The 24,178-nt window shown below is 38.2% G+C and overlaps 4 protein-coding genes and 1 non-coding gene across 9 annotated transcripts; 3 read left to right on the top strand and 2 right to left on the bottom strand.

Moving 5' to 3' along the window:
- Positions 1–626: 626 nt before the first annotated feature.
- On the bottom strand, positions 627–4,816 carry LOC126589619 (uncharacterized). Of its 4 annotated transcripts, none has more exons than XM_050254971.1 (8): positions 4,578–4,816; positions 4,147–4,440; positions 1,925–3,816; positions 1,580–1,849; positions 1,405–1,485; positions 1,212–1,323; positions 1,073–1,139; positions 627–897 (listed from the first exon to the last, which is right to left on the bottom strand). In XM_050254971.1, exons 1-8 carry the CDS (start codon positions 4,630–4,632, stop codon positions 849–851), a joined length of 2,820 nt encoding a protein of 939 aa, XP_050110928.1. In that variant the 5' UTR covers positions 4,633–4,816; the 3' UTR covers positions 627–848. The 4 variants fall into 4 exon arrangements, with proteins under 4 accessions (XP_050110928.1, XP_050110929.1, XP_050110927.1 ...); XM_050254972.1 differs by having other exon boundaries at positions 1,073–1,130; positions 1,405–1,488; XM_050254970.1 differs by having other exon boundaries at positions 1,405–1,488.
- A 695-nt stretch (positions 4,817–5,511) lies between these two features.
- TRNAP-AGG (transfer RNA proline (anticodon AGG)) lies at positions 5,512–5,583 on the top strand. Its single transcript has one exon. It is a non-coding gene; the product is annotated as a tRNA-Pro (tRNA).
- Positions 5,584–8,686: 3,103 nt separating this feature from the next.
- On the top strand, positions 8,687–9,661 carry LOC126590497 (F-box/kelch-repeat protein At1g57790-like). The gene has a single exon (XM_050255940.1). It carries the CDS (start codon positions 8,687–8,689, stop codon positions 9,659–9,661), a length of 975 nt encoding a protein of 324 aa, XP_050111897.1.
- A 1,868-nt stretch (positions 9,662–11,529) lies between these two features.
- Positions 11,530–13,187, top strand: LOC126591634 (secoisolariciresinol dehydrogenase-like). The gene is made up of 3 exons (XM_050257412.1): positions 11,530–11,688; positions 11,780–11,854; positions 11,980–13,187. The coding sequence occupies exons 1-3, from the start codon at positions 11,669–11,671 to the stop codon at positions 12,779–12,781; spliced, it is 897 nt and encodes a 298-aa protein (XP_050113369.1). The 5' UTR covers positions 11,530–11,668; the 3' UTR covers positions 12,782–13,187.
- Positions 13,188–13,689: 502 nt separating this feature from the next.
- Positions 13,690–20,060, bottom strand: LOC126588699 (auxin response factor 24-like). 2 transcript variants are annotated; one of them, XM_050253808.1, is made up of 15 exons: positions 19,567–20,060; positions 19,304–19,448; positions 18,800–18,912; positions 17,729–17,824; positions 17,581–17,637; positions 17,293–17,448; positions 16,970–17,054; positions 16,563–16,653; positions 16,321–16,485; positions 16,077–16,202; positions 15,867–15,942; positions 15,634–15,772; positions 14,886–15,505; positions 14,521–14,711; positions 13,690–14,419 (listed from the first exon to the last, which is right to left on the bottom strand). In XM_050253808.1, exons 2-15 carry the CDS (start codon positions 19,416–19,418, stop codon positions 14,326–14,328), a joined length of 2,124 nt encoding a protein of 707 aa, XP_050109765.1. In that variant the 5' UTR covers positions 19,419–19,448; positions 19,567–20,060; the 3' UTR covers positions 13,690–14,325. The 2 variants fall into 2 exon arrangements, with proteins under 2 accessions (XP_050109765.1, XP_050109766.1); XM_050253809.1 differs by lacking the exon at positions 17,581–17,637.
- Positions 20,061–24,178: the final 4,118 nt, after the last annotated feature.

Raw genomic sequence — 24,178 nt, forward strand, 5'->3', positions numbered from 1 at the left:
AATTAAGAAATGACGTTTAGACTTGCTGAGGCCCCTGCCTAGATCGCCTAACCCGTCCAAACCAGCCTATGTTGTGATTCAGTTGGACAGAAAATAAATAACTTTCATTTTGCATTTTTTTTTATTAATAAACTATAAGAGATTTGTTGAATACTTAAATGAGCATACATTATGGGGTGTGATGTCCATACATTCCATTTTACTTCTCACACACATTTTTAATCTTCGGCCATTTGATAGAATGAATTGAAGAAGATCAACGGACTGAAATTATCAAGGGGTGTGTGGGGTGTGTGGATAGCACACCCCTACTTCAAAATATATATGTCATTCTATTTTGTAATTTATGATAAAATTATATATATATATATATATATATATATATATATATAAATATAAACAAATATTTATTTACACGAAATATAATATATTTACTTAAAATCTGCCTAGTCCGTCTAGGAGCCCGTCTAGCCACATAAGCATTAGGCCCCAACTCGTCATCCGATTAGCGCCTAGCGTCTTTTAGAACCTTCATATGGTTCTTTACCAGGTTGAATCGTTTACAAAAGAAATCGACGATGAAAGCATCGATTCCAGGCCTAAATTTTGTTCAAAACAAGGATAGATTACCAAAAAACTGGAGGCTAATCACAAGCTACCATTCAAAATGCCACTGAAATCCAAGAAATGTTCCAAAATGTACACCAGTTTAAACCAGAGCCGGCGCGATTCAGCAGCTTCACCACAATCCCGAAGGGATTCATAATCTGGAAAAGTTCTGAACAAAAACTGCGAAAACAACAATAATTACATGACTTTACAGAGTTTTCTTCACTACACGGAAGGGCCTAAGGCCGGTGGACAACTCCTCTAACTTCAGTTGTGAAGAGCCGATGTCTGCAAAGCAAAGTATTAGAGAAACAAGAACTTGTTAGCCAGATTACCCACAAAGTAGGCATCGCCTAATCGTAATTACAAGTTACTTACAATCTGCTAAGTAATAATCTTCGAAATTAATTCCGTGGATAACTTCAAACCATGAATATTACATTCATGTGTTACTATTACTCACCTCTTGTATTCCAGTCTCTGGATAACTATACCATTTAGCAGAAGTTCTGAACTGTAAACTGCTGCCCCTGAGAGGCATGATAGTTACAAAGAGTCTTAAGTTACTAACCAAGACGGATAAATGAATGGAATGCTAGTACCTTGCTCAAGAAAAGGCAGGCAGACCGCACGGTCTTCTTCGCAAGAAAGAATCAAAACGTCCTTGAAATTCTTTTTATCCTTTGCTGCAGACATCTGAACCTTCTCCACTGGCTGAGGAACATCTTGTATTATTAAAAGTTCATTCAAGGGACACTAACTATTAAACTACGTATGTAATGACAATGCAGATACCTGGCCTTGAACTGCCTTCACCAAGCTAATCATCATTTCTTTATCGGGTTTTATGTTTGGTGTGATGAAGACTTTTCGACCCTGCTACTTAAGCACAATCATATAGGAACACCCCAATAACATGGATGAAAGAAAAATGGTTATCAGTTTAAATGAACAAAAGCGCATGCTTTACCTTTAGAAGTGGACACCGTTTCGCGCAATCCAGTGAAACAAGCATGCTAAAGCCTATTTCCTTTTCCTTTTTGGCATCCCTCAGAATGTAGATTTTCTCACTAATCAAACAGTTTGCTTGCCCGCAACTCTCAAGCCACAAATGAGTTACCACTGGTTTACCAAGAGCAATGAATTCCAACATGTTCCTTGTACGTGCAAATTGATCTGCTACAAAGTGTGTTGCATCAGTAGAACATGATGCAACGGATAGGCCCAGTCGTGCGATGACCTTTTATGAAAAAAAGAGGTAACGTTAGATGTGGATCATCTAGCTGTCTCAAAATCATACAAACTCAGTATCTACCTTTTTCTGTTGCTTAATGATAGCATCATCCAAGTGCTGGCTAAACAGAACTCGAACATATGCCATGTTTCTTCGCCTTCTTAAGTCTTTCCATGCGTAATCTGGTGTTGACTCAGGGACACCTAGTCCAATAAGCTCTTTCAAAAGGGACGATTTGGGCAAGTTTTTGTTGTATGTCCTTCTGTGATGACCATCAGACACATGTTTGGATGATCCCACGTTTATGCCAGTGGTAGAGTTAGATTGAGCAGTATATTCTGAACCAGATGACACTACTGAGGTATGGCTTTTTACGTCTACCAGTGATGTAGGATCTCTGGCATCTAGCTTCCTGGATTGTAATGCTAGCAAGGATCTGTCAGAATCTTTATCCAATGAGTGTATTTTTCCCTTTATATTGTTGTTGCTTTCTGGCCTTTCATCAAAACGGGAAGTGCTGTCCTTTCCATCAACTATTGGAAATGAAGTGCAGAGGAAAGTAGCTAGGCAAGAATTTCTTCGGGCATTGAGACGTGTTCTTTTCCCTTTTGGATGGCTCCATGATTCTAAGTTCAAAGTACTGGTTGTTCTGTTTTTATCTCGCTCAGACGAAACACAAGATTTGGAAGAGTTTTCTTTGGGGCTGATACTCTTCTTTCTCTTGTATGTAATAATATCCCCCTTCGTAACTTTATTCATGCTTTCTACTCGCTTGTTAAATCCGCCCTCACTCCCACTGATTATTTCAGATGGATGAGCATTTAAACGTCTCTTCCTTCTTCTGTATTTAATAATACAGTCCCCTGTAACATCATTCACCCTTTCTCCTGGATTCTTAGGTTCATCCCCAGTCCCTACTGACCTACCTCCAGTAGCTCTCTCTACCTTTTGATGCTTGGTATGCTTAGGAGATTGTCTACAAAAATTTCCATTGGCGGCAGCAAAATTACTACAATGTTCAGAAAAGAATCTGCTTCTTTTCCCTTTTGTTTGTGCTGCCAAGTGAGGATCTAACTCCCAACTCGAAGATTGCCTTTGATATGAAGCAGCTACTCTCCTTACTGTTCTAGTTGAACGCTTTCTTTGCTTTGCATTTTTGTTAATGCCTCCTATATCAGGAACATCACTCTTTCGAAGAGGAAGTTCCAAAAGCGCTTTATTCTCTGGAGCACCTCGTGAAACATCTGCTGTCTTCTCCATACCTTGATAAGCATCAGCAAAATTGCAGTCGGGAAGGTCCCCATATGCTAAGGCCTCCATAGCTTCAGCAGCAATTTGAGTGTTAAAACCAACATCAAACATGTCAACCATATCTGTTCTTACGTCACTAGCTTCCTCCTCCAGTCCTGTTGATTTCGCATTCAAATGTTGTTCCGACTTATTGTCAGATTCATTTCCAATCATCCCTTCCGATTCTGTTATTTCCTTATGGAGGCCCTGAGTTATTTTCTTCTCTTTGCTCTTACCGCCCAAGCTGATACATTTTTTGTCACCACCACCATGCCTGACTTTCTGATTCTGTACAACGGATCTCTGCTTGCACTCTCGAAAATCAGAAGACGAATTGATCTCCTTGTTAATGAGATCAACACCCCATCGCTCCTCAGGAAGATCAACCCATTCAAAGGCCTTGTGTATTTCAACTTGAGACTTCATCCTAGCCAACCTTTGAAACCCCTTTGTGTTTGAGACAGGAGGGGATTTCTCCCTAACCGGTTTCTTGTGATCATCAATTTTCGGAGAGTCACCCAAAACGTCGTTCAATGACACAAAAAGGTCCACAAAACCAAGTGCATTGGCTTGGGCTGACTCCCCAGGTTCCTGAGAGTCAATATAATTTAACCTCGCAATTGGCGGAGATCCTTCATCCTTTTCCCCTTCAGTCGTACCAAAATTAATCGGAGAAACTAGTCCTTCAAAGCATTCAAAGAAAAGTGCTTTTCTCAATATCACTTCCTTACAGATTTATTAAACAGACATTCGACATAAAATCACTTTCTCGCGCATTCCACATAAAATACACACACAAAGTATTCAAAGAAAAGTGTTTTTTTTCTTAAGATCAATTCTTCAAAGATACATCAAACACACGCTCCATATAAAATCACGATTCCACTAAGTATTCCAACAAAAGTGCTTTCTCAAAATCACTTCCTCACAGATTCATTAATCACACATTCCGCATAAAACATGAACAAAAACACAACACAGAAAAAGAAGAAAAGAACACTCTGAAAGCTAACCTGCAGCGAATTGCTCGCGATGAGGACCGAGCTTTTGATCCAACAACACATTGGATTTAACACTCACTATTCTGCTTCCATTCACTTCATCGTCCTCACTGTCTAGCACAACTTCTTCCTCGTACTCATGTACACCAGTCCTAGTCTTTTCGGAAAAATCCGAAAAATCGACCAACTGGGTTTCCTCCATCGAAAGGCTGTCAGGCACAAAAGCATCTTCAAGCGGCACGGTGTCCTGAAATTGTAGCTGCTGCTGATGTTCATCAACTTCATCAACACCCTTGAGTTCATATCCTAATCAGAACCCAACAGAAACTCTAATCAACAATTTACAAACTCTACTTAACAATAATTACAGATGGGTTTGCAAGAAATGAATCAAACAACAGACGAAAAGTGAAGAAATTGATATGAAGATGAGCAGTGATTACCTGATGGGTGAGACAGAAGATCCAAACTCTGGGTCCCGGTGTGAGAAACAGCCATAGCCCAAGAGGGGTTGTAGGCTCTGAGAAGGAGAGAACAGATCACTCTTTCATCACTGAGATGGCTGTTTTAGCAGAGAAATTGAAATGGAAAATGTTAATTCTTTTTGGTCAAATCAAAAACCCTAATGTGGTTGGAAGCCAGAAGGTTTTAATTGGAGGGAAAACTCAAAACAGGAATAAAAGTTGAGTGAGCGGAACAACGATCGATATATAAAGTGTCATAATATAATTTTATTGAATTTTTTCTATTAAGTTTTTAATTAATTATATTATTATATTACATATATTAGATCGTATTCTCGATACATTAAAAATTTCTCCAAAATAAAAAATTGGTAGATCAAAGCTTGATATTTTAAATTATTCTAGTTTAGCAATTAATTTACAAAATTTTAATAAGAGATTTCAAGTTTGACTTTTATGTATAGCGAGTTTCGATACGTAAAGATAACTGATAATGCTTAATTTTGATTTTTATACAAAAATTTATTTCAATCCACAATAAGAAGAACGTTTACTTCAAACTCGAGTGAATGAGACAACTGATAGAGATTCACTCTGAACTTCTATACACGAAGCCACGATCAAAAGATTCGGACAATTCAATATCAATCCTATGATTTTTATTAGCCAATCTCACTAACTTACTTCATAAAAATCCATAAACTTGACGCCCCGTATCTTTTTCTCTCCTTTTCGAACATTCGTAATCTTTCAGTCTGCCAACTTCGACACAAAAATTCGAAATGGATCTCATTCATGAGACAAACACACCGCCAGTGGTATGTTTGCCTGGGTGGTAGATTTTAGCAAGGGTTTTGGAGGGAAATAACGACAGATTCGGTTAAAAAGGTTAAATTGACAACCAATAGCGAGTGGGCATTTGGTCTAGTGGTATGATTCTCGCTTAGGGTGCGAGAGGTCCCGAGTTCAATTCTCGGAATGCCCCTTTTGTTCCCTTTTTAATGTCTTTTTAGCTGAATCATAAGGACAAATATACCCCCACCAGCCAAGAGTTCTTGCCTTTTGTTCCCTTTTTAATGTCTTTTTAGCTGAATCATAAGGACAAATATACCCCCACCAGCCAAGAGTTCTTGCTATACTGGGATACTTTTTTGAGTTTATTCTTTTAACTTCATCTACAATTTTCATATATTTCTACAGGTTCTTTGTGAATATATCAAGATGAAATGCAAGAACAAAATATTAAAGACACCAAGATTTTAACGAGGTTCATCAACAGTCAGTTTAACTGGAGTACGTCATCGGAGCAGTAGGAGCTCATCCAATAATCCACTATCAATCAAATGAGAGTTTACAAAGTGTTGTCAATCTCACAACCCAAATGCCCAATACACCCAATAGCTCTCTCACACCAAAGAAACAAATAGAGAGAAATATAATGAATAATTTCCTCTCTATACAAAGTTCAAAGCTATTACAGCAAATAACATTTTGATGGAGTGAGAACTAAACAATGAGAGGGCACACTTTCTTCTTCTCTCCAAAATGAAGCTACTGAAAAAACCAATATGTGCTCTCTATTTTTCTGCTACTATGTGGCTGCCTTGCTCTCTCAAAGATGGGCTACTAAAACAAATGGTGCTCACCCTTCTCTCACATTTGGCTGCACACTTTCATCTATAAGAAAGCATCCAAAAACAAAACCAATAATAAGGCTACTTGCTAGCCTTTACCTTTTTTTTCTACAAACATCATCATGACCCTTTTTATCTTTTCAACAAACATAATAACGTTTTCTACCTCTTTTTGTTTATTTTATTTAGCCGAAAGTTGTTTTGTCATTTGGTCATAATTCAACATAGTAATCGTAAAAATGATCGAGAGTCGAAGACCCGTCAGTTCAAAGGGGTATGGATCTACCCAAAGTTCTACCAAACCTCTCCAAGTGATCAGACTTGGTAATATTTATCAATTACTAGATCAAATCAATTCAGATATTGGTTTTTGGGTCTTGCTTATTTTTTTGTTGGTGAACTTGGTTTTGCTACTTTTACCGAAATAATTGTAGCCATTGCTAGAACACTTTTCTTCTTTTAGTACTGTTTAACATTCTTCCTAATCAAAATAAGCACTCAATGGCACGGAGAGTGTTGTTTATAACGAGACGAATTATTTTTCGAGCGATGATGATGCGGAAGAATGGACAAAATGTGACTTCAAAGGGGTATATGGACCTACCCTAGACTCTACCAAACCTCTCCAACAGATCTCACTTGGTAAAAATTTGATCAGTGCTTCATCCATCAATCATGGAATCGAACGCTAGCTTCTCACCATTGTTCTTACCATTGTTGTGCTTCAGTTTACCAGAAAGTGTTAGTAGTTTCCAAGACAAAGTTGGGTGCTTTGACAACTTAACCTCACCAATTAAATCTGTCCCCTTTTAATTAGTAATTTCATCGCGACTGTCACATTGTGACTTGCGGTTCTACATCAGAAATCCATGACATATCAATAATGTCGTGAATTCATATTATAATACATATGCTACGAATTCAAAGATTGACTACCTCCATGACAGATTAGTGGATAGAGATGGAGGAGGAGAAGGATGAAAACCATAAGCCATTGCAGGAGAAAACTTCAAATTAAATTCTAAGGAAATAAATGCGATGTAGGAACTATATCACAGATCATTGATATGCCAATAAATCACCAACACTTCAACAATCAAACAGAATGACAGAACTATAAACTCAAATATAAAACCAGTTGAAAAACATACCTGCAGAACTTGAACTCGAAGAAGCCATAGTAGCTTCACAACCAAACAATCTGCTCCTCTTTAGCAAAACTAGAAAGCTCTTTGAACAATACAATAGGTATTCAATACAAGATGAGCCGTAATATTTGCAAGAGCAGTGATTGAGGTTATATATAGCGTTAATCCAACTCATTCTCCTATTAGAATTAGTGTTGAACTCTAAAACAAAACATTTTCACACAATGAGTGTACAAGATCAATTAGTGCAGGATCCAAAAACTTTTCCCAAAGGAACACTAAAAGCACTCATAATCCTACAAGAAATAGGATTCATACGAACACCTTATCAAGACTTTTCCATTCAAGAATTCATCCAATATTATAGCTAATCCTCAAACATACTTCATACTCACAATCTAACATGCGAAACAATGTAAAAGTAGTGGAACTAACAAAACAACCCTAAAACTAATGAAAACGTTGTTTTGAACCCTAAACAACTCCGAACGCCTCTAAACTGCACGCATCATACGTCAAAGCAACTTCTTTAATCCTACGTCAGTGAGTTATTCCTAAAATATGTTGATACATTTGGGTTCAACTCTAATTGTCTATTTATCCATTTAAGCAAGCTATATTAGTTATTTAATTATTTACTTTTACAGTTCAAGAAGGCAATGAAAAGCTGCAGTGAACTACTGAAATTAGAACTCTCGAGTTGTGGTTATAAAATGGTATAGTAATACTCTTGTGCCATTAACAACCCTTCGATTGACCTTGTTCTTTTTCTGGTAGGGCTTCTTCATCCTAAATCCCAGAGGTATGAACATTGTTATACATTGTTCGATCACTATTAATTATGATTTACACACATCCATCTTGTCCGTACGGTCCCTTTTCTCTCTGGTCTTTTTGCATAGATAAAATAAATCCAGAATCTATGGACAGAAACAAGGAGAGTAGATATAAGGGTATATTTCGGGCTTGCAGAAATTATTTCCTATCTTTGAATTGAGAGAAATTGAACACCATGTACTATTACAATAATTCGGGTTCAACGAAACTCTTGACATTCTTGAATTTTGATGATGTCTTTTATGTTTTACGTGTTTTTTTCTTGGTGAAATTAGGTATATGCTATGAATCATTAATCCAAAAACCAATTAATTACGAATACTTACAGATAAAGAATGTGCCTCGCTTTAATCTGTGTAATTCTTTTTCACATGCATGCTCCTTGTTGTGTTTGGTCTGTCTTTTGCCATGTTCCTTAATTGTAACATATGTAGTTGGGGCCCTTGACAGTAGCAGCCATATATATGCAATGAGCAACTGTGCCAAAAGGTACGAAGGCCAATGGTCCGATCTTCCCCCTGAACTTGTCTCGGACATAGCAGACCGTCTAGGCACCGACGAGCTTCAAAGTTTTCGCACTGTCTGCAAGGCTTGGAATTCAGCTTCTTACACAGCCGTAGCCAAAGTCGAACCTGCACCGGATATTAAACCCTGGTTTCTACTCTATGGGATCACGGACAATGAGCTTAACAAAGATTCTGATCTTCAAAGCCAGTTATTGGTAAAAAAAAGTGGTGAAAAGTACCCGATATGTCTTCCACAACTTGATGGAACGACAACTTGCCTTGCCTCGAACCAAGGATGGCTTCTTTTGTTCCAACCAGGAGGTTCAATGTTCTTTTTTCGCCCCTTCGTTCCAATGAAAATAGACCTCCCGAAATTCCCAGCCTCAGAGCTCTCTGATCATGTTGCTGCATTTTCGTCTCCCCCAACTTCCCAAGATTGCATGGTTTGCGTCATGAGCCGGAAGAGTGATGGAGAATTTGAGCTGAATGTGCTTCACCGTGGAGCCAATGAATGGACACAACACAAGTACGATCGTCCCATTGATACAATCAAATGCGCTGCTTATCGCAACGGAGAATTCTATTTTCTAGACAGTAAGAGTGGTTATATCACGTTTGCTAAAGACTTGAGCTGGAATCGTGATTATTTAGTTGAAGTTAGCAATGAAGTGACTGAATGCAGGCCATCGCCGGATTATTTTTATACTGAGGACAGTTATTTTCAGACGAAGGACATGAAGAAGAAGCTGGGGTTGGCAGATGATGCCTCGATATCTACGTGTGGGACACTAAAGCAGTATCATGGCCTTCCTCAGTTTGTTTTCAATGAGACTATTTCCAGTAATCGTGTTCAAGAACCCGAAAGCCGGCAATTCAAAGGGGTATGGATCTACCCGAAAATGTTCTATCAAACCTCTCTAAAAGATGAGATATGGTAAGGCTGCGTACGCTGGACATTTCTGTCGACCCTCGTAAAGCAGGAAGCCTTGTTGGCTTTAGGTCGTCCTTACTACTGGTCTGACTTTCATACTGATTTTCTTCTGTTTTTTTTGGGGAAGTTAATTTACTTGTCAAAAGAAGCCTTTTAAAAACTTGATTTTTGGGTTTTATTTTTTGTTGGCGAAGTTAAATTTAATTTGTTAATTATGCTACATGTTGAAAATCGACATACTATTTCGTATACACGAATGCCGAATGGTAACTAAGGAATTCAGTTTCAGTCAAAACCCAAAACAATTATGGCAAAAACTTCATCATTCCATGTCATCCTGTGTATGTGTTTTTCCTTTGTGATCGACATACTTTAAGGTATTAAAATTGTATCAATCTGTGCTTTTGGTTTGAATTGATTGTATGATAATTTATTATAAATTGATGAGGTGGTGAGCTTGAGACTCGTATATAGGCCGTGTAAGCCAGTTGCACCGCATTGACAAAAAAACTTATCAATTTAATGGAGGGTACCGTTCAAAGAGACAAAAAATGTATACCGAAACAAAGATAAAGTTTAAGTATCAAAAAGAAAGATCACACATTACAAGAGAAGTAAAACAATAGTCTCATTCAATATCACAAAAGCTAACAGAGAACATAATTAATTAGTTCTGAATCTAGAACACGTTTTACCATAGTAGCGTAAAACAATCATGTCTATGCACTCTGGTACATGTTTGCTTTCCACAGACCCCCTCCCCCTAATAACTAACAATTTAACTCATTAACGTTATTGTGTGGGGGAGTACGAGGATGACATTTATTCCATATATACTTCTTGCGCAGCAAGAAATGTGGATGAGGACGAAGGTCATGAAGGGTAATGTCTTAAGAATCAGTCTTCAAACTTCAACTTGCTTAAGACAGTGCAACCTCGCCCAAATTCGAACTTATTTACGATACTACCACTGCGCCAAAAACTTCAACTTATATACAAAATTGTCACCGCCCATTGTCCGTATAATTAAAGAAAGTTAGGTGTCTTTGGATTAAAAACAAAAAAGTTTATGAAGCCCTTTTGTATTAGTTTTCTAGACAAAATAAGAAATAAAAATCATACCTTCCAATCTTATAGGCTTTCTTATAATCTGGAAAGAGAAAATAGGATTTTGTTGTAATTTCTTGGTCGCAATTGATTATTAAAAATGAAGTTTTAACGAAAAACCCGTGGTACTGTTCAATTTAACGAAAAACCATATTTTTACACTAAAAAATCAAACCTAATACTATTCACTTTACCATTTATTTTGTCATTTTCGTTAAAACTCAAAATTTTCAAACTTTTTTTTATTAGTTTTCTTTTCATTAGTTTTCCATAAGAAACGACACTTCCACCATCACCTTATGAGACTACTTTGTCATGTCCATCATCACCATTTCAATAATAAAAACTTAAAAATAGTAATGTTTATTAATAAGTTGGTCGTTGAAAAGTTTATGGCAATTCATATAAAATCACTACAATTTTGCAAAAGTATCAATTAATTTATTTCTTTTTCAAAAAGGTATACATTAAAAGTCTAGGAAATCTTAACGAGTTTATAATAATTGATAGAAGTGTACCAAAATCTGGTCAAAATCTCTCACTTTAAAACTCAACAAAAATCCATAGAAATCATATGCACCGCACCCACCTTAGAGAAACTGTTGAAGATGTGACAAAATCATATGCAAAATTCTGTACCAAAAACAAAGAAACAAAATGCATGTGTCACATGCACGTGTAACGAAGTCATTGGACCACACGTCCACATGTGCACCAATATATTAAGAATGCTTTATTTTTCTTGAGTCTTCCTTCCTTACCTTCTTCCTACTTGTCGGTCCAACCCCAACCAAAAGCATATAAAATCAACCGCTGGCCAAGATTTGAAGGGTAGAAATTCACTCAAAAGGTGCAAGTCGAACCAGTTGAGCTCAAATATCAGAACCCCCATCTTTGTCCTTCAAGTATGTTCAAGGTTGCATTCAGGTAAGCTTCTCCTTCCTTTTTTTTTCTTTATAATTCGAGCAATATTCTAATTAATCTGATCTAATAGTAAAGAATTCGAACTTGAGTGCAGAAAAAATGTCACCATTTCAAGAGCTCTTTCAGCTTGTCCGAGCTTCAATATGAGATTTTCATCCCATGCTGGGAGGTAGGCGAAATCGAATAGGTATTCGGGTGAATAGTTCAAATTCCCGAATACCCTTTTTTCGATTTCCATTACATTTCTCATCTGCTTGCCCTTTTGTTGATTTGTTTTCATGTGTGACAAAGCAGGCTTGTAGGCAAAGTGGCACTGATTACCGGAGCAGCAAGCGGCATAGGTAAGGCAACCGCATCGAAATTCATCAGCAATGGCGCCAAAGTTGTCATTGCCGATATCCAACAGGACCTCGGCCAGCTTACGGCGAAAGAGCTCGGTCCAAACGCGACGTTCATTGCCTGTGATGTTACGAAAGAGTCCGACATCTCCAACGCCGTTGATTTCACCATCTCCGAACATAGCCAGCTTGACATTATGTACAGCAATGCTGGGGTACCCTGCTACACACCCCCGAGCATGGTGGATCTCGACCTAGCAGCATTCGACCGTGTCATGAGCATTAACGTGCGTGGAGTCGTGGCAGGAATGAAGCACGCATCGCGCGTGATGATCCCGCGTAAAACCGGCTCCATTCTTTGCACAGCCAGCGTGACGGGACTGATGGGAGGACTAGCACAGCACACATATTCCGTCTCCAAGTCTGCTGTCATTGGCATTGTGAAGTCCGTGGCTTCAGAGCTATGCAGGCATGGAATCCGAGTCAACAGCATATCGCCATTTGCGATTCCAACCCCGTTTGTGATCGAGGAACTGACTCAAATTTTCCCGGGGGTTGATAGACAACGGCTGATGGAAATAACGCACAGTGCAGGAGTCTTGGCCGGCGCAAAATGCGAACCCAACGACGTTGCCAACGCTGCACTTTACCTAGCTTCAGATGAGGCTAAATATGTTAGTGGCCATAATTTGGTTGTTGATGGAGGTTTTACATCTTTCAAGAATTTGGAATTTCCTGCACCAGATCAGGTGCATTAAGCATTCATTCATTGTCACTACTTATTTGCAAATTGCAAAGTGATGTAGAACAAATAGCAAGTGGATTGAAGAGGAGATGGACAGACGGAACGGGAATTTTCATATTTGGCGTCCATGTTCCAATTTTGGCTCATGGCACTTTTCTGGAAAGAAAACGACGTTGTGGTTTAAACTCACTGCTTTGCTGTAATGTACGATGGAATTTCGCCATCCGAGACCGTTTAGACTCCCAAAACTGCATTTTAAAATCTGTAATAAAAATCGAACTTTTCATTTGTCATCCAATTAATGTCGTTCTTGAGTTATTCCAAGGTGTTGTAATCATTTTATTTAAGCCATTGGCTGGCTCCTGTTGTAATCATCTATCAATTATTAATCAAACAACCGTTTGAGATTTCTCTCGAAATCTAGTGGACTTCAGAGCTCGTTCTTAGGGCTTACGTTGGTATCTCTCATTAGCTTCATGCTGAGTGACAAAGGATATACATCTATAAATAGCTAAGATGTGAGGATCCCTAGATCCGATAGGATCCAAATCCTGGGTTATTTTCTTCCTCTGTTTCTGTTGGATTTTGTCTGGTGAGAAAACGGTTGGTGGCTGTAAACTTTGTAAAGTTTTGATCCTTTTGGATTAGGGTCGGCCTGTGGGTACTACGATGTGAGGGGGCCCAAACTATAAACGAGGATCCTGCTATATTATGAACACGTAGTCAATATGAACATTTGAAATGTCATAAAAAAATTTAGTCAAAATAGTCTGTGGGATTGGCATAACTTTATACTTTGATCCCTGACAATAAAATCGATTGAAGTGGCTTTTGAATTTATCTAACGTAACTCATTAAGGTGCTTTCCATAAAAAAAATCTGTCAATGCCCTCATTAAATTGTCACGTGAACGATCGCCTAACCACATTTTTGTCAAGCCAACCCCTCCACTTAGTGAGGATATCGAAAGATATTTCATGGAAATACATGGAAATATCAAAAAGATTTACGGTGGACAAACTCAAAGACCACTTCTATCAATTTTCACCGTCAGTGAACAAAGTGAGGATTTGTGTCAAACTCAAGGACCTTTTTTACTAAAAACTTATGCAAATTCTAGAGTCCATCATTCGGATCATGTGACTGTGCGACACTTCGAAGGTCTATTACATCATCTAATGAGTATTATATCGTCTGATTTGCTTAATACACCATCTAATAGGTCACTTGTAGGCGTTGGTACTTCATACGTTCAAGCAACTTAAAAAAACAACAACCATCCAATGGTAAAATCTTAGGCTCCCTGTCTCACAAAACACTAGCATTCTTCAAACAACAACCAACGATATTTTTATGCTTTTGGTTTAACTTAAACAATATGCATACTGAATCTGCATTGCTACCCTTGAACTGCAAATTGTCACGGTTGCATTGGCATACGTACCGCAAAGCGCTCATCGGTGTTTCAATTAGACATGTTTGCCGGTACCATGTGTTCGCTGTCTTGCGCGCAATCTCATTTGAGCAGATAAACACATGTGACCTCTTAGCGAATCCTTAGACGGATACTGCATTCAGGGAGCCTGGATTCAGATTGTCGATTTCATTTTTTGGACAGATGATCAATCGCTGCGCCATGGACAGGAATTCGCTGCTTATGTAGCGTGATTACCAAGTTAGTAACAGATCAGATGGTAAAGCACAACAGATATCGAAAACTTTTAAGTCACAGCATAAGTTCTAGTTCTTAACTGCCACGGGTAATCTCCTACCAGCATCCTGTCTCCGACGTCATCCATGTAGGTTACCTGCCATCCACTGCTTCCACCGATCAGGCTTCCTTTGAAATCGAACATCTGGTCAAGCTCACGAATGAGTTCATTGTAACCATCAAAGCGCGTGAGATCAATCGATCTTCCAACAGGAGCTCCATGTTTGAGCACCTGAAAGAGCGTCAAAATCTTGTCAGGATTAGCTAGCCTTCAGCAACCAATCCACCCTATGCGGATGCTTGCTTGTTAAGTAAACATACAAATACATCTTAAGTTCAATTAGCATAAATTTTTCCTCTACTTGTTCGGAAAGGCAACTCAGAAGACGTTATATGCATAATGTACCTTTATGCGACTCCTGTTACTGACAGAGCAACATTTCCTGCATTGTTTCTCTGAACGAACACCAGAGACACTCTTCGATGTCTCTGACAGCTGGATTGTTTCAGAAACACTTGAATGATATATTGGAGGAGTAGAACAAGGACTATAAAGTTCAATAGAATTGGCAACTTGGGGTGAAGGAAGCTCCGGGTAACTAGTAACTATCTTGACTCCAAAAAGCATTGTGGTCTTGGGCTGGACAAGTGGCGATTGAGTCTCACTCATCAGTTCGAAGGTTCTCAATTTCTGGGACCTCGAGGACCAAATATTTGGAACTGACATGCTTCTTTTACACGCGCCACTGTCAAAGACTCCGAAACCAAACATTGGTGGCCATTGGTTAGTAAGGCTTGGAGCTTTTGGACTGCCAGGACATTGATAAAATGAGTCGTTCATTGGAACGTTGAGATTGTTTTCCAATCCCAACCGTGTGTAGTCCCAGTCAGGATTTGGGGGTGGAATGAACTGTAATAGCTGTTTTGGTGTACCCGGTTCATGAGCAGGTGGATCACTAGTTTCTTGACCTTGAAAGACCTTTTTTTTTCTTGGACGTGTGGACTCAACTGAAATCAGCAACGAGCCTAATAGGAGAAAAACAGAGATAAGTTGAAGAATCCTGAGCTAAATTCCATTAAAACTGAGTTGAAGAATGAAGCGTTTATGAAATCTAGGCAAACTTTCCGCGAGGAGATATATAAGAGTTACTGACCGTTCCTGGCCAAGCTAGAAATCCCGGGTGATGGCAAATCAGGTAAACGTGCCCTCTTGTTAGGTTTGAGAGGTACGATATTCCAAGGAGAGAGCCTTTCAGAATGGAAGCAGGTATCTGATGCGGTATCTAATCGCACCTGGAAGGACACATAAAAAAATGGAACAATTAGAAACAGATGCTAAGAGAATTATTTATGAGATTGAAATGGTCAGAAAACGGAACTTGGGTACCTTCAGACACCTCCATTCTGAATCGGGCCACCTCAAATAATCGTTGTCCTCGATATCTATAATAGTTCCTTCCAACCTGTTTCATACAATAACATGTTCTTTCTAAAGATCGCAGGTGTTTAAGGGGGGCAAAAGTAGATATATAATCAACAATGTCTAGTGGAACTTTTATCCATCCATTCTTGCATTCGCAAGTCATGGCTTGATTACCTCTTCTTCTGATCTGCACATTCTTCACCTTCGGAATACATTCTGAATCTCATTCCAATGGAATAGTCAATTTCGGCTGATTTCATGTATCGATCATAAGGAATTATGAATGCAGCAGGACTTGTCCTGCAGACACATAAACAGATTCATGCTTAAAACATAAGAAAATGTGTATGGTAGTACCCAATGACACTTTTACACATTCAAACTAAAAGTTATTAGCTCATAGGATCAAATAGCTTACCATGGACGGTAGTAAACAGTAAATATGGTACCAGTAGAAATGGCATGGAAAGCGCTGGCGAGTATGCCATGTTGCATGCTGTGGCCAGAAATGAGAGAAGCCGATGCAGTATCTTGTGTTTTGGTCGCACGGCATATGCCAACACGCAGTTCTCCATTTTCTCCTCTGTGAAGTAAGAATAACTTAGAGAGAGAGAGAGAGAAAGGGAGGGAGGGAGGGAGAGAGAGAGACAGAGAGCATACCTGGCAAAGATACATGCATCCCCAGAAACAAGTCTTTTTGCAGTCACAAACGTAGTCCAACCACTAGTAAGCAAGTGCCTCCTTGGCTGACCTACATTATGGGGAATGAATCATAAGTTAAAGATTAGCCTTATCTGATGAATCCAGTTGGGAAAGTTAAGCGAAAAACACGCATGAGTAGCAAACCATAAAGCTGATTACATGAGCAGAAACTCGTTTGCAGTTGGATTATTTTGCATAATGTATTGCACAGAATCAGCCGCCAACCATGGAAATTGCATTCTTTTTCGCCTTGGCGCAATGAGGAATTTTAAAATTTTCTAAAACTACTACAAAAGAAGTACTAATAATGGCACTAAAGTTGGTTTCACAGATGAATGTTCAAGAGCGTCTGAATTTAAAGATACCTCGAAATATATGGCGAAAGCTCCATTCATTTCCCTGCAAGTCCTTTGCTACCAAATCTTGTACTGGTGGCTGCTGAGACATGTCCTGCAAAACATTTGAAACATTTAAATGACCTAGCTTCTAAACCATACTATTTGATATAAATATTATGTGGTAGAGATGAGTGGAAAAAGTGATGAACTGATGCAAGACTGCCGATGACACTTGCATAATACAAAGTAATAGAAACAATAGACGCCTAATTCAAATTTATTAAGGCATTTATCCAATTGATTACTTAATGTGTATCATGTATTTTCGATGAAAAGACAAGGATACCAACCAGAGCTGGAAGGCATTCTTCAGCTTGTCGCTTCGGAACAGAGAATCCACCGTGGGAGCTTGTGTCTGACGGGGTAAGTGTCTTGCTAAAGGATATTGTACTGGTTCGCCGAGGCAAGGGTGGAGTATTTACTTCCTCTACACTTAGCTGGTCTTGCTGCAAGGTGCCAAAGCAGTACACTTATGTTGATGTTATATCCAAAATGTCATAGGAAGTTCCAAAGCGGATAAATAATGTAAATTTCCAATGAGACCGTAAAAAATGTCATCTGAGCACTCATCAGCGAACCTCGGTCACAGGAAGTAAGGTGATTTGAGCATACACTTCGTCTGTGTGAGCTTCAGCCTACTCCGACAACAACCAAATTCAGATCAATCGCGAGCCGTTGAATTTTCAATTGCACATTTTGTTACACATCAAGAGAGAACTGATTTACCTTGAGTTGAACACATACAACATTGCAGAGGATCTTGGGAGGCAAATTGTATCTTGGCATTTCCATTTTACCGTCTTGGTTTGCATATGCCTCAACCTGTTCTAGATCAACAAGCAAACATGTCATCCATTTGAAACTCCTCACACGAAAAATCGAAAGGATCAACTGAAGTTCATAATCCGTGACGCATTTTAATGTTCATGCCCTCATTCTCAATGGACCATCAAAACAGTAAGAAAGAAAGTTACGTACGCTAGAGATGAGTGACACTATAACATTGTACTTGTACTATAATGACATTCCCGTTGCGTGAATGTTTTTCACTATGAAGCATGGATACGGATACGGATACATCAATACGACACGACATGACATGACAATACGGAAAATCTCTAAAAATTAAGATACGATACGCTATGGATACGGCAAATAAAAATGTATATAGCAATAAAACTATACATTTTAAAACATAATTCATCATTCAAAATTTAAGTACATTTGAGTTGTTAGAGAATAAAAGTTCGAAATCTAATCCTCTTTATACAGTAGAAGAAGAAGTGTGAGAGTCGTGTTCATGATTTTAATTAGAGGGAAGCTCTTTGTATTCATCACATTTCAATTATAGATGTCTCCTATTAATTTTTTTCCTCCTCATTACCTTTTTTTGAAAGTGTAAATGTATCCTAAAAGCCGGATACGTGTATCTTAAATGTAGGATACGCGTATCCATCATGTCAAATATGTGTCTTCTATTAATTTTCTCCTCCTCATTACATTTTTTTGAAAGTGTAAATGTATCCTAAAAGCCAGATACGTGTATCTTAAATGTAGGATACGCGTATCCATCATGTCAAATATGTGTCCATCAATTAGGATACGTGTCAGATAAGTATTCGAGAGTATCAGGCAAGTATCGTATCCAATCAAATATCGAATACGAGATACGAGACCAAACAGAAGTATCCGTGCATTAGAGGTTTTTCACAATTTACTAGGGAAAAACAGACCAGGGGACAATGGAGCTGCCACAAAAGAAAAAGTAGTAAGGGGAATCAGGGTGAGGAAGAGAACCTGTTCCATATGACCTTGAAGAAAGTAGAAAACCTTCTCGCCGGGGCGGGGAACGTAAACATTTGCCCCGGCGCACGCATACCAGAGGTGTGTGTACAAATCATCTTTCTCACCTAACATCAAAATTCAAATCACATTCTGGTTTCAACGGAAAAATCATAACAACACAAAAACAAAATATTAAAAAAAAATTGGGGAAAAACTCAAACCATGAGAACCCTATTTTTGATATCTCTGAAAAATCAAAACCCCATTGAAGATTTTGCGGTTTTGATTCAAATTTTAATAATTAAAAAATAGAGTTATAAAAAAACCATATTTTATGCTAAAAACGAAAAAAAATCATTAAAATTTAATATTGGTCACAAATGGAAATAAAATTAAAATTAGTAACTAACAAAAATTATTAAAATTAATTTCAAAAAAAAATTAAAAATTAGAAATTAAAAATCAAAAACTAAAACAGTACAAATTAAGCAAGAGGACACCGGTTCAGCTCTACACCTTGGTCGTTGTTAGCTGCCGGCAAGGCGGCAGCGTCGGTACATCCGCTGCTTTCTCCAGCATTCACGGTGGCGGTCCGCGGTGGTCCTTCCACACCAGTGGTTCTCGGTGCCATATCTATTTATCAATTTTTTCTCTCCGCCGTCTGTAAAATGGGAAAAGTTGCAGAACGAAAAACTCAGAAAAATAGAAAAAAATGGTGAGAAATTAGTAGGGGGAGCTAGAGCGGAAGAGGACAAATAGGCGTTGAGAATCGGGTGTACCCGCGTCCACCGTAAAGTGACCTGCTTCCTTTAACGGCCTCTCTCTCTCTCCTCTCTCTCCCTCTAAGATCACACTTTCTCTTCCTCCACTGCTATATCACACTTCACACACCACCACACACCCCGGTCGTTTCACGCCGCTTCTCTCTCTCTCTCTCTCTCTCCTCTCTATCTCTCTCTACAAAAATGCCGACGGCGTGAGAGAGGTGTTGATCTTTCGGTTTGTTGTAACGTTTAATGGAAGCAGCAAGAGAGGAGAGAGAAAAGCTTTCTACTTTCTCTCTCTAATGCCTGTGTGATTCGGTACGCCTGCACCTGCCAGGCCCTTTTTGCTCCTCCCTCTCTCTCTCTCTCTCTCTCCCCCCCCCCCCCCCTCCTCACTCTCTCTATCTATCTACACACTCTCTCTCTCTCTCTCTCCTCACAGTTCTACACTCCACGAGTCGTTCTCTGTCCGAGCTGTGCTGGCTGGGCGATGTTAGCTAATCTACGCCGATGAGTCCGATGCGCTCTTTTGCATGCTCTCTAATCTCTCATGCATCTCTCTCTCCGTCGCCTTTTCCCGCTTGTGTGTCGCGGTCCTGGACTTAATTGTTTTGTCCTTTACTTATTAATTAGTTGGTTAATCAGTTAATTAATTAATTAATTAGTTAAATATTGTGTTGTTTTTTTGGTCATGGAGATCAAGCGTCGGCTAATCATGGGGATTTGGCGTAATTAGACAGGCTGCTTGGCTTCAATGTATCATATGTTCCCTTTGTTAATTGTTGGCTTGTAATTATCATAATACAAGAAGTGGCTAACATGTTTGCATAATACGAGAGATTTTTTCAGTATGTTCGAAACATGAGAAATATTTCAGTTGTATCATAAATATGATCTGGTATATCAAGTGTTATAATATAAAGTAGTTAGACCCGCACTTTGAAAAATCTGTCCGGGAACACGAGACGGTACTCCTCATGTTATTATGGAGGGACACATAAAAAAAACTTTCATCTAATTATATCATAACATGTGGAGTACTGTCTCGTGTTCCATAAAAGATGTTTCAATGTGCCGAGAATATGACCGATACATCAAATATCATAATACAAGTGATTAAAATAAGATACATAAACAATCGTGATGCTAAATGTCAAACGGTTAAATAATTTATGATTTGATTGGTTTATTTTGCATGAATGAACATTTAGATATGGTACGAATTTGGATATGTACGAATTTGGATATGGTACGAATTTTGGAAATGAACATTTCAGATGATCTTGATGGTACGAATTTTGTTGCGGCGGACGGTCCAACAAGTGCAAATTTCAAAACATAGTTGCATTCAGCCTAGGTAGGTTCTCGTATAGATTCTAGGTAGGTTCCCATATAGGGAAAAGGATCTTCGCCATATTTTTTTCCTGGGGATTCTAGAGATCTTGTGATCCGGATCATCCATTGTACATTGTGCGGTCCATTTTCATTAGGTACTATTTATATTTAATTTTTAATTTTAAATTTTAAAATGATTTGTAACCGCATGATGTACGATAGACGGTCCAGATCACGGGATCCCTAGAATCCCTAGGAAAAGGATATGGCGAGGATCCTTTTCCCCCGTATAGATTCTAGGTAGTTTAATGGGATGGGATTACATCTTTATAAACTAACATGAGTCATGTTAATGAGACTCTTTTAAAGTAGGACTTTCCGCCAAGGCGCCACCTTATGTTTTTGCACAAAGTTTTATAATGTTGGCATATAAATTGTGTAAAAAAACATGAGGTGGCGGAGAATCCATATAGAGTCCCACTTTTGAGAGTCTCCTTAGCATTTCTCAACTCACATTTAGACTTAAAAGTTAATTAAGGTGTCTAAGACATGATCAATTGGTCTAACAATACAAATGTGGTAACAACATTGAACGCAATACATGTTTTGATGAGCAATGGCGCGGTTATGAGGATGTACAATCAGTGGTGAAGCTACGTGAGGGCGAGGAGTGGCGGCCGCCACTCCCTTCGCCGGAAAACACGCTTAGGAACGCTGGTTCAGCCCTTCCGCTCTCGTCGGAATACATGGCATAGGGAAGGGAGGAAGAAGCGGCGCCAAGTCGGGACCAACGAGTGAGCAGGTGCGTAACTACTGCCATGGTGAAGGAGAAGGTTGGGTATGAGTGGGCAGGATTCAGTTCGACAGAGGAGAGAGATTGATTGAGAAATTCGGGTTGGATTTGAAGCAATGGGATCTGCGGCATGAGCACAGGACGAGAAAGGAGAGAGGAGGGAGAGAGGAGAGAGATTGATTGTTTGGTTACGGGAGCAATCTTAAAGTTGGGTGTTTGGTTATAGGTTTAGAGGAAACTTTAAATGACACAAGATTTTATGTGATTGGGCCACATGTAATTTCAGTATATTGGATCCTTCCTGGTAAGGACCCAAGTATTATCCCGCTTAAAATACTGTGGTTTATTAACCCATTTCTTTCCTCTCTTTTTTTTTTTTAATTCTTGTATGTATTTTTATTTGCTCTTTTAAGACTCTCACCGTATTTATCTTAAACTTTCACATTATTTATAAATATTGTATTACTATTTAAAAACACTGTAAATATTGTTTAATGCTTATTTTACGATAATTTAAATCCATCTAGGCTCCTGCCTAGATCTCACCTGGGCACCTAACTACTAAGTCCCAGTCCACTATTTGACTAGCGCCTAATATTTTTTAGGATCTAATCCTAACCAATTTAAGCTTCTTACATTGGCTTTGATATTATTGTTTACAACCGTTTTGGTGGAGAGACTATTTTCTGCTATGAATATTGACTCAAAACTTTGCATCTCCAATATGAAAGCAACTGCTTCGATTGAATCTTGCACTCTTTTGAATTTCGCCCCTCCCCTCCGCAAATTCTGGCTTCGCCACTGTGTACAATAGGTGTCTTTGCACAAGACTCTCAATCTTAAAGGCCCTTAAAAGATGATATCATCTACATAAAACCCAACTTAGTTTGTGACAAAAAAAAAAACTTCATCTTTTAGAACTTTTCTAGGTTCTGCATGTGAATAAGAGAAATCACTTTAATTTTATGTTTCTAGTTTGGTTCAGTTGGCTTTACGCTAAATATTTTTTGTGATTTTTGTTGATTTGAACTATAACTCAAGTAATAATACTTCATTTAGATCTCTTATTAATACAACTATAGACATATAAATTAGCTTTGTAGCAAGAGTTTTAATACAAGGGCTCATTTACTATCTTTCACACATAATCCTAAAATCTCAAAGTCGACCCTGAAGATGAGTTTGAGAAACTTTTGTTAAGTTGTAGTTCATTATTACTATATTTATGATAATAGTAATGATAAAGAGACTAAATGTGTAGACTAAATTTTATAAACTAAATAACATCCTCTAATATATTTCATTATATTCGTTACTGCATACTTATTATTAGACAATGTATGCATTTTCTTAATCAATAGAGTAGTACATAAACATTTGTATCACATTTGTACTTAAAAGTGTATCACCAAACATTAAATATTCAACAAAAACGAAATTTAAATGTTATTACAACAACAAAAAGCCTTATTGCATTAAGTGATCCAGCTGTATGAATTCTAATATGTCATTGCGTCCGATTTTGCGCCAAGATTTTTATGAGCACCAAGTCTTCCTAGATCTTCTTATATACTTTTTGTCCTGAACATCTGTCTCATAATCGCATCTTCTAACCAGAGTATTTTTAGGTTTTTGGTTCACATGTCCAAACTACCTTAATCGATTTTTTCTTATCTTATCTCCAATTGTAACCACTCATACTTTACCTCAATTTCCTCATTATTAATCTTGTTATTTATCGTGTGCCCATACATCCAACGAAACTTTTTCATTTCTACTACACTCATCTTTTGGAATGAGGATCCTCTTTGGATCATTTAATCATATCCGTTTATCGTAAATCGTGCGACCAGTTTTCATTAGGTACTATTTGTATTTAATTTTAAATAAAAATTTTAAAATAATTTATGATCACACGATGTAAGATGAATGGACACGATTAGAGGATCCCTGGGATCCTCACAAAGGATTCTCATTCCATATTTTAAAAGGAAAACTAATGAAAATGATTTGAAAACTTTGAGTTTTAATCAAAATAACAAAAAAGTGTTGTAAATGAATAATACCAATAGTGACTTTTAGAATAAAAATGTCATTTTCGTTAAAAGTGAACATTATCTGAAGTGTTTCGTTAAAACTTTATATTTTAAATGTGTTGACGTTTCACCTCTCATTGGGTTTCCAAAATTTTCTTTTCAAAAAAGAAAAAAAGAAAAAAAAGAAGCATTGGCAACTTATTTTTCAATGCAAACAAAAATTATCAAGGCTAAGGTTAACGGAGGAGTGTTTAGCAGATGAGAAATATAAATATCTGAGGCACGTGGAAAATGACGGGAAGAGACATGAGCAATTAACGCGGTGATAGGGACGCGTCCTCCCAGCATGCGGGGAATTAATGGAAAAGTGGGCTCCATTACATCGTTAACCGCCCACGTCTGCATCGTCTCAAATTTCAATTACCGACCGGTGGCCCCACCGACCACCTGCAGATGAACCAGA

The sequence above is a fragment of the Malus sylvestris genome, chromosome 11 (assembly GCF_916048215.2).
Source record: "Malus sylvestris chromosome 11, drMalSylv7.2, whole genome shotgun sequence".
In the NCBI taxonomy this organism is placed as follows: Eukaryota; Viridiplantae; Streptophyta; class Magnoliopsida; order Rosales; family Rosaceae; genus Malus; species Malus sylvestris.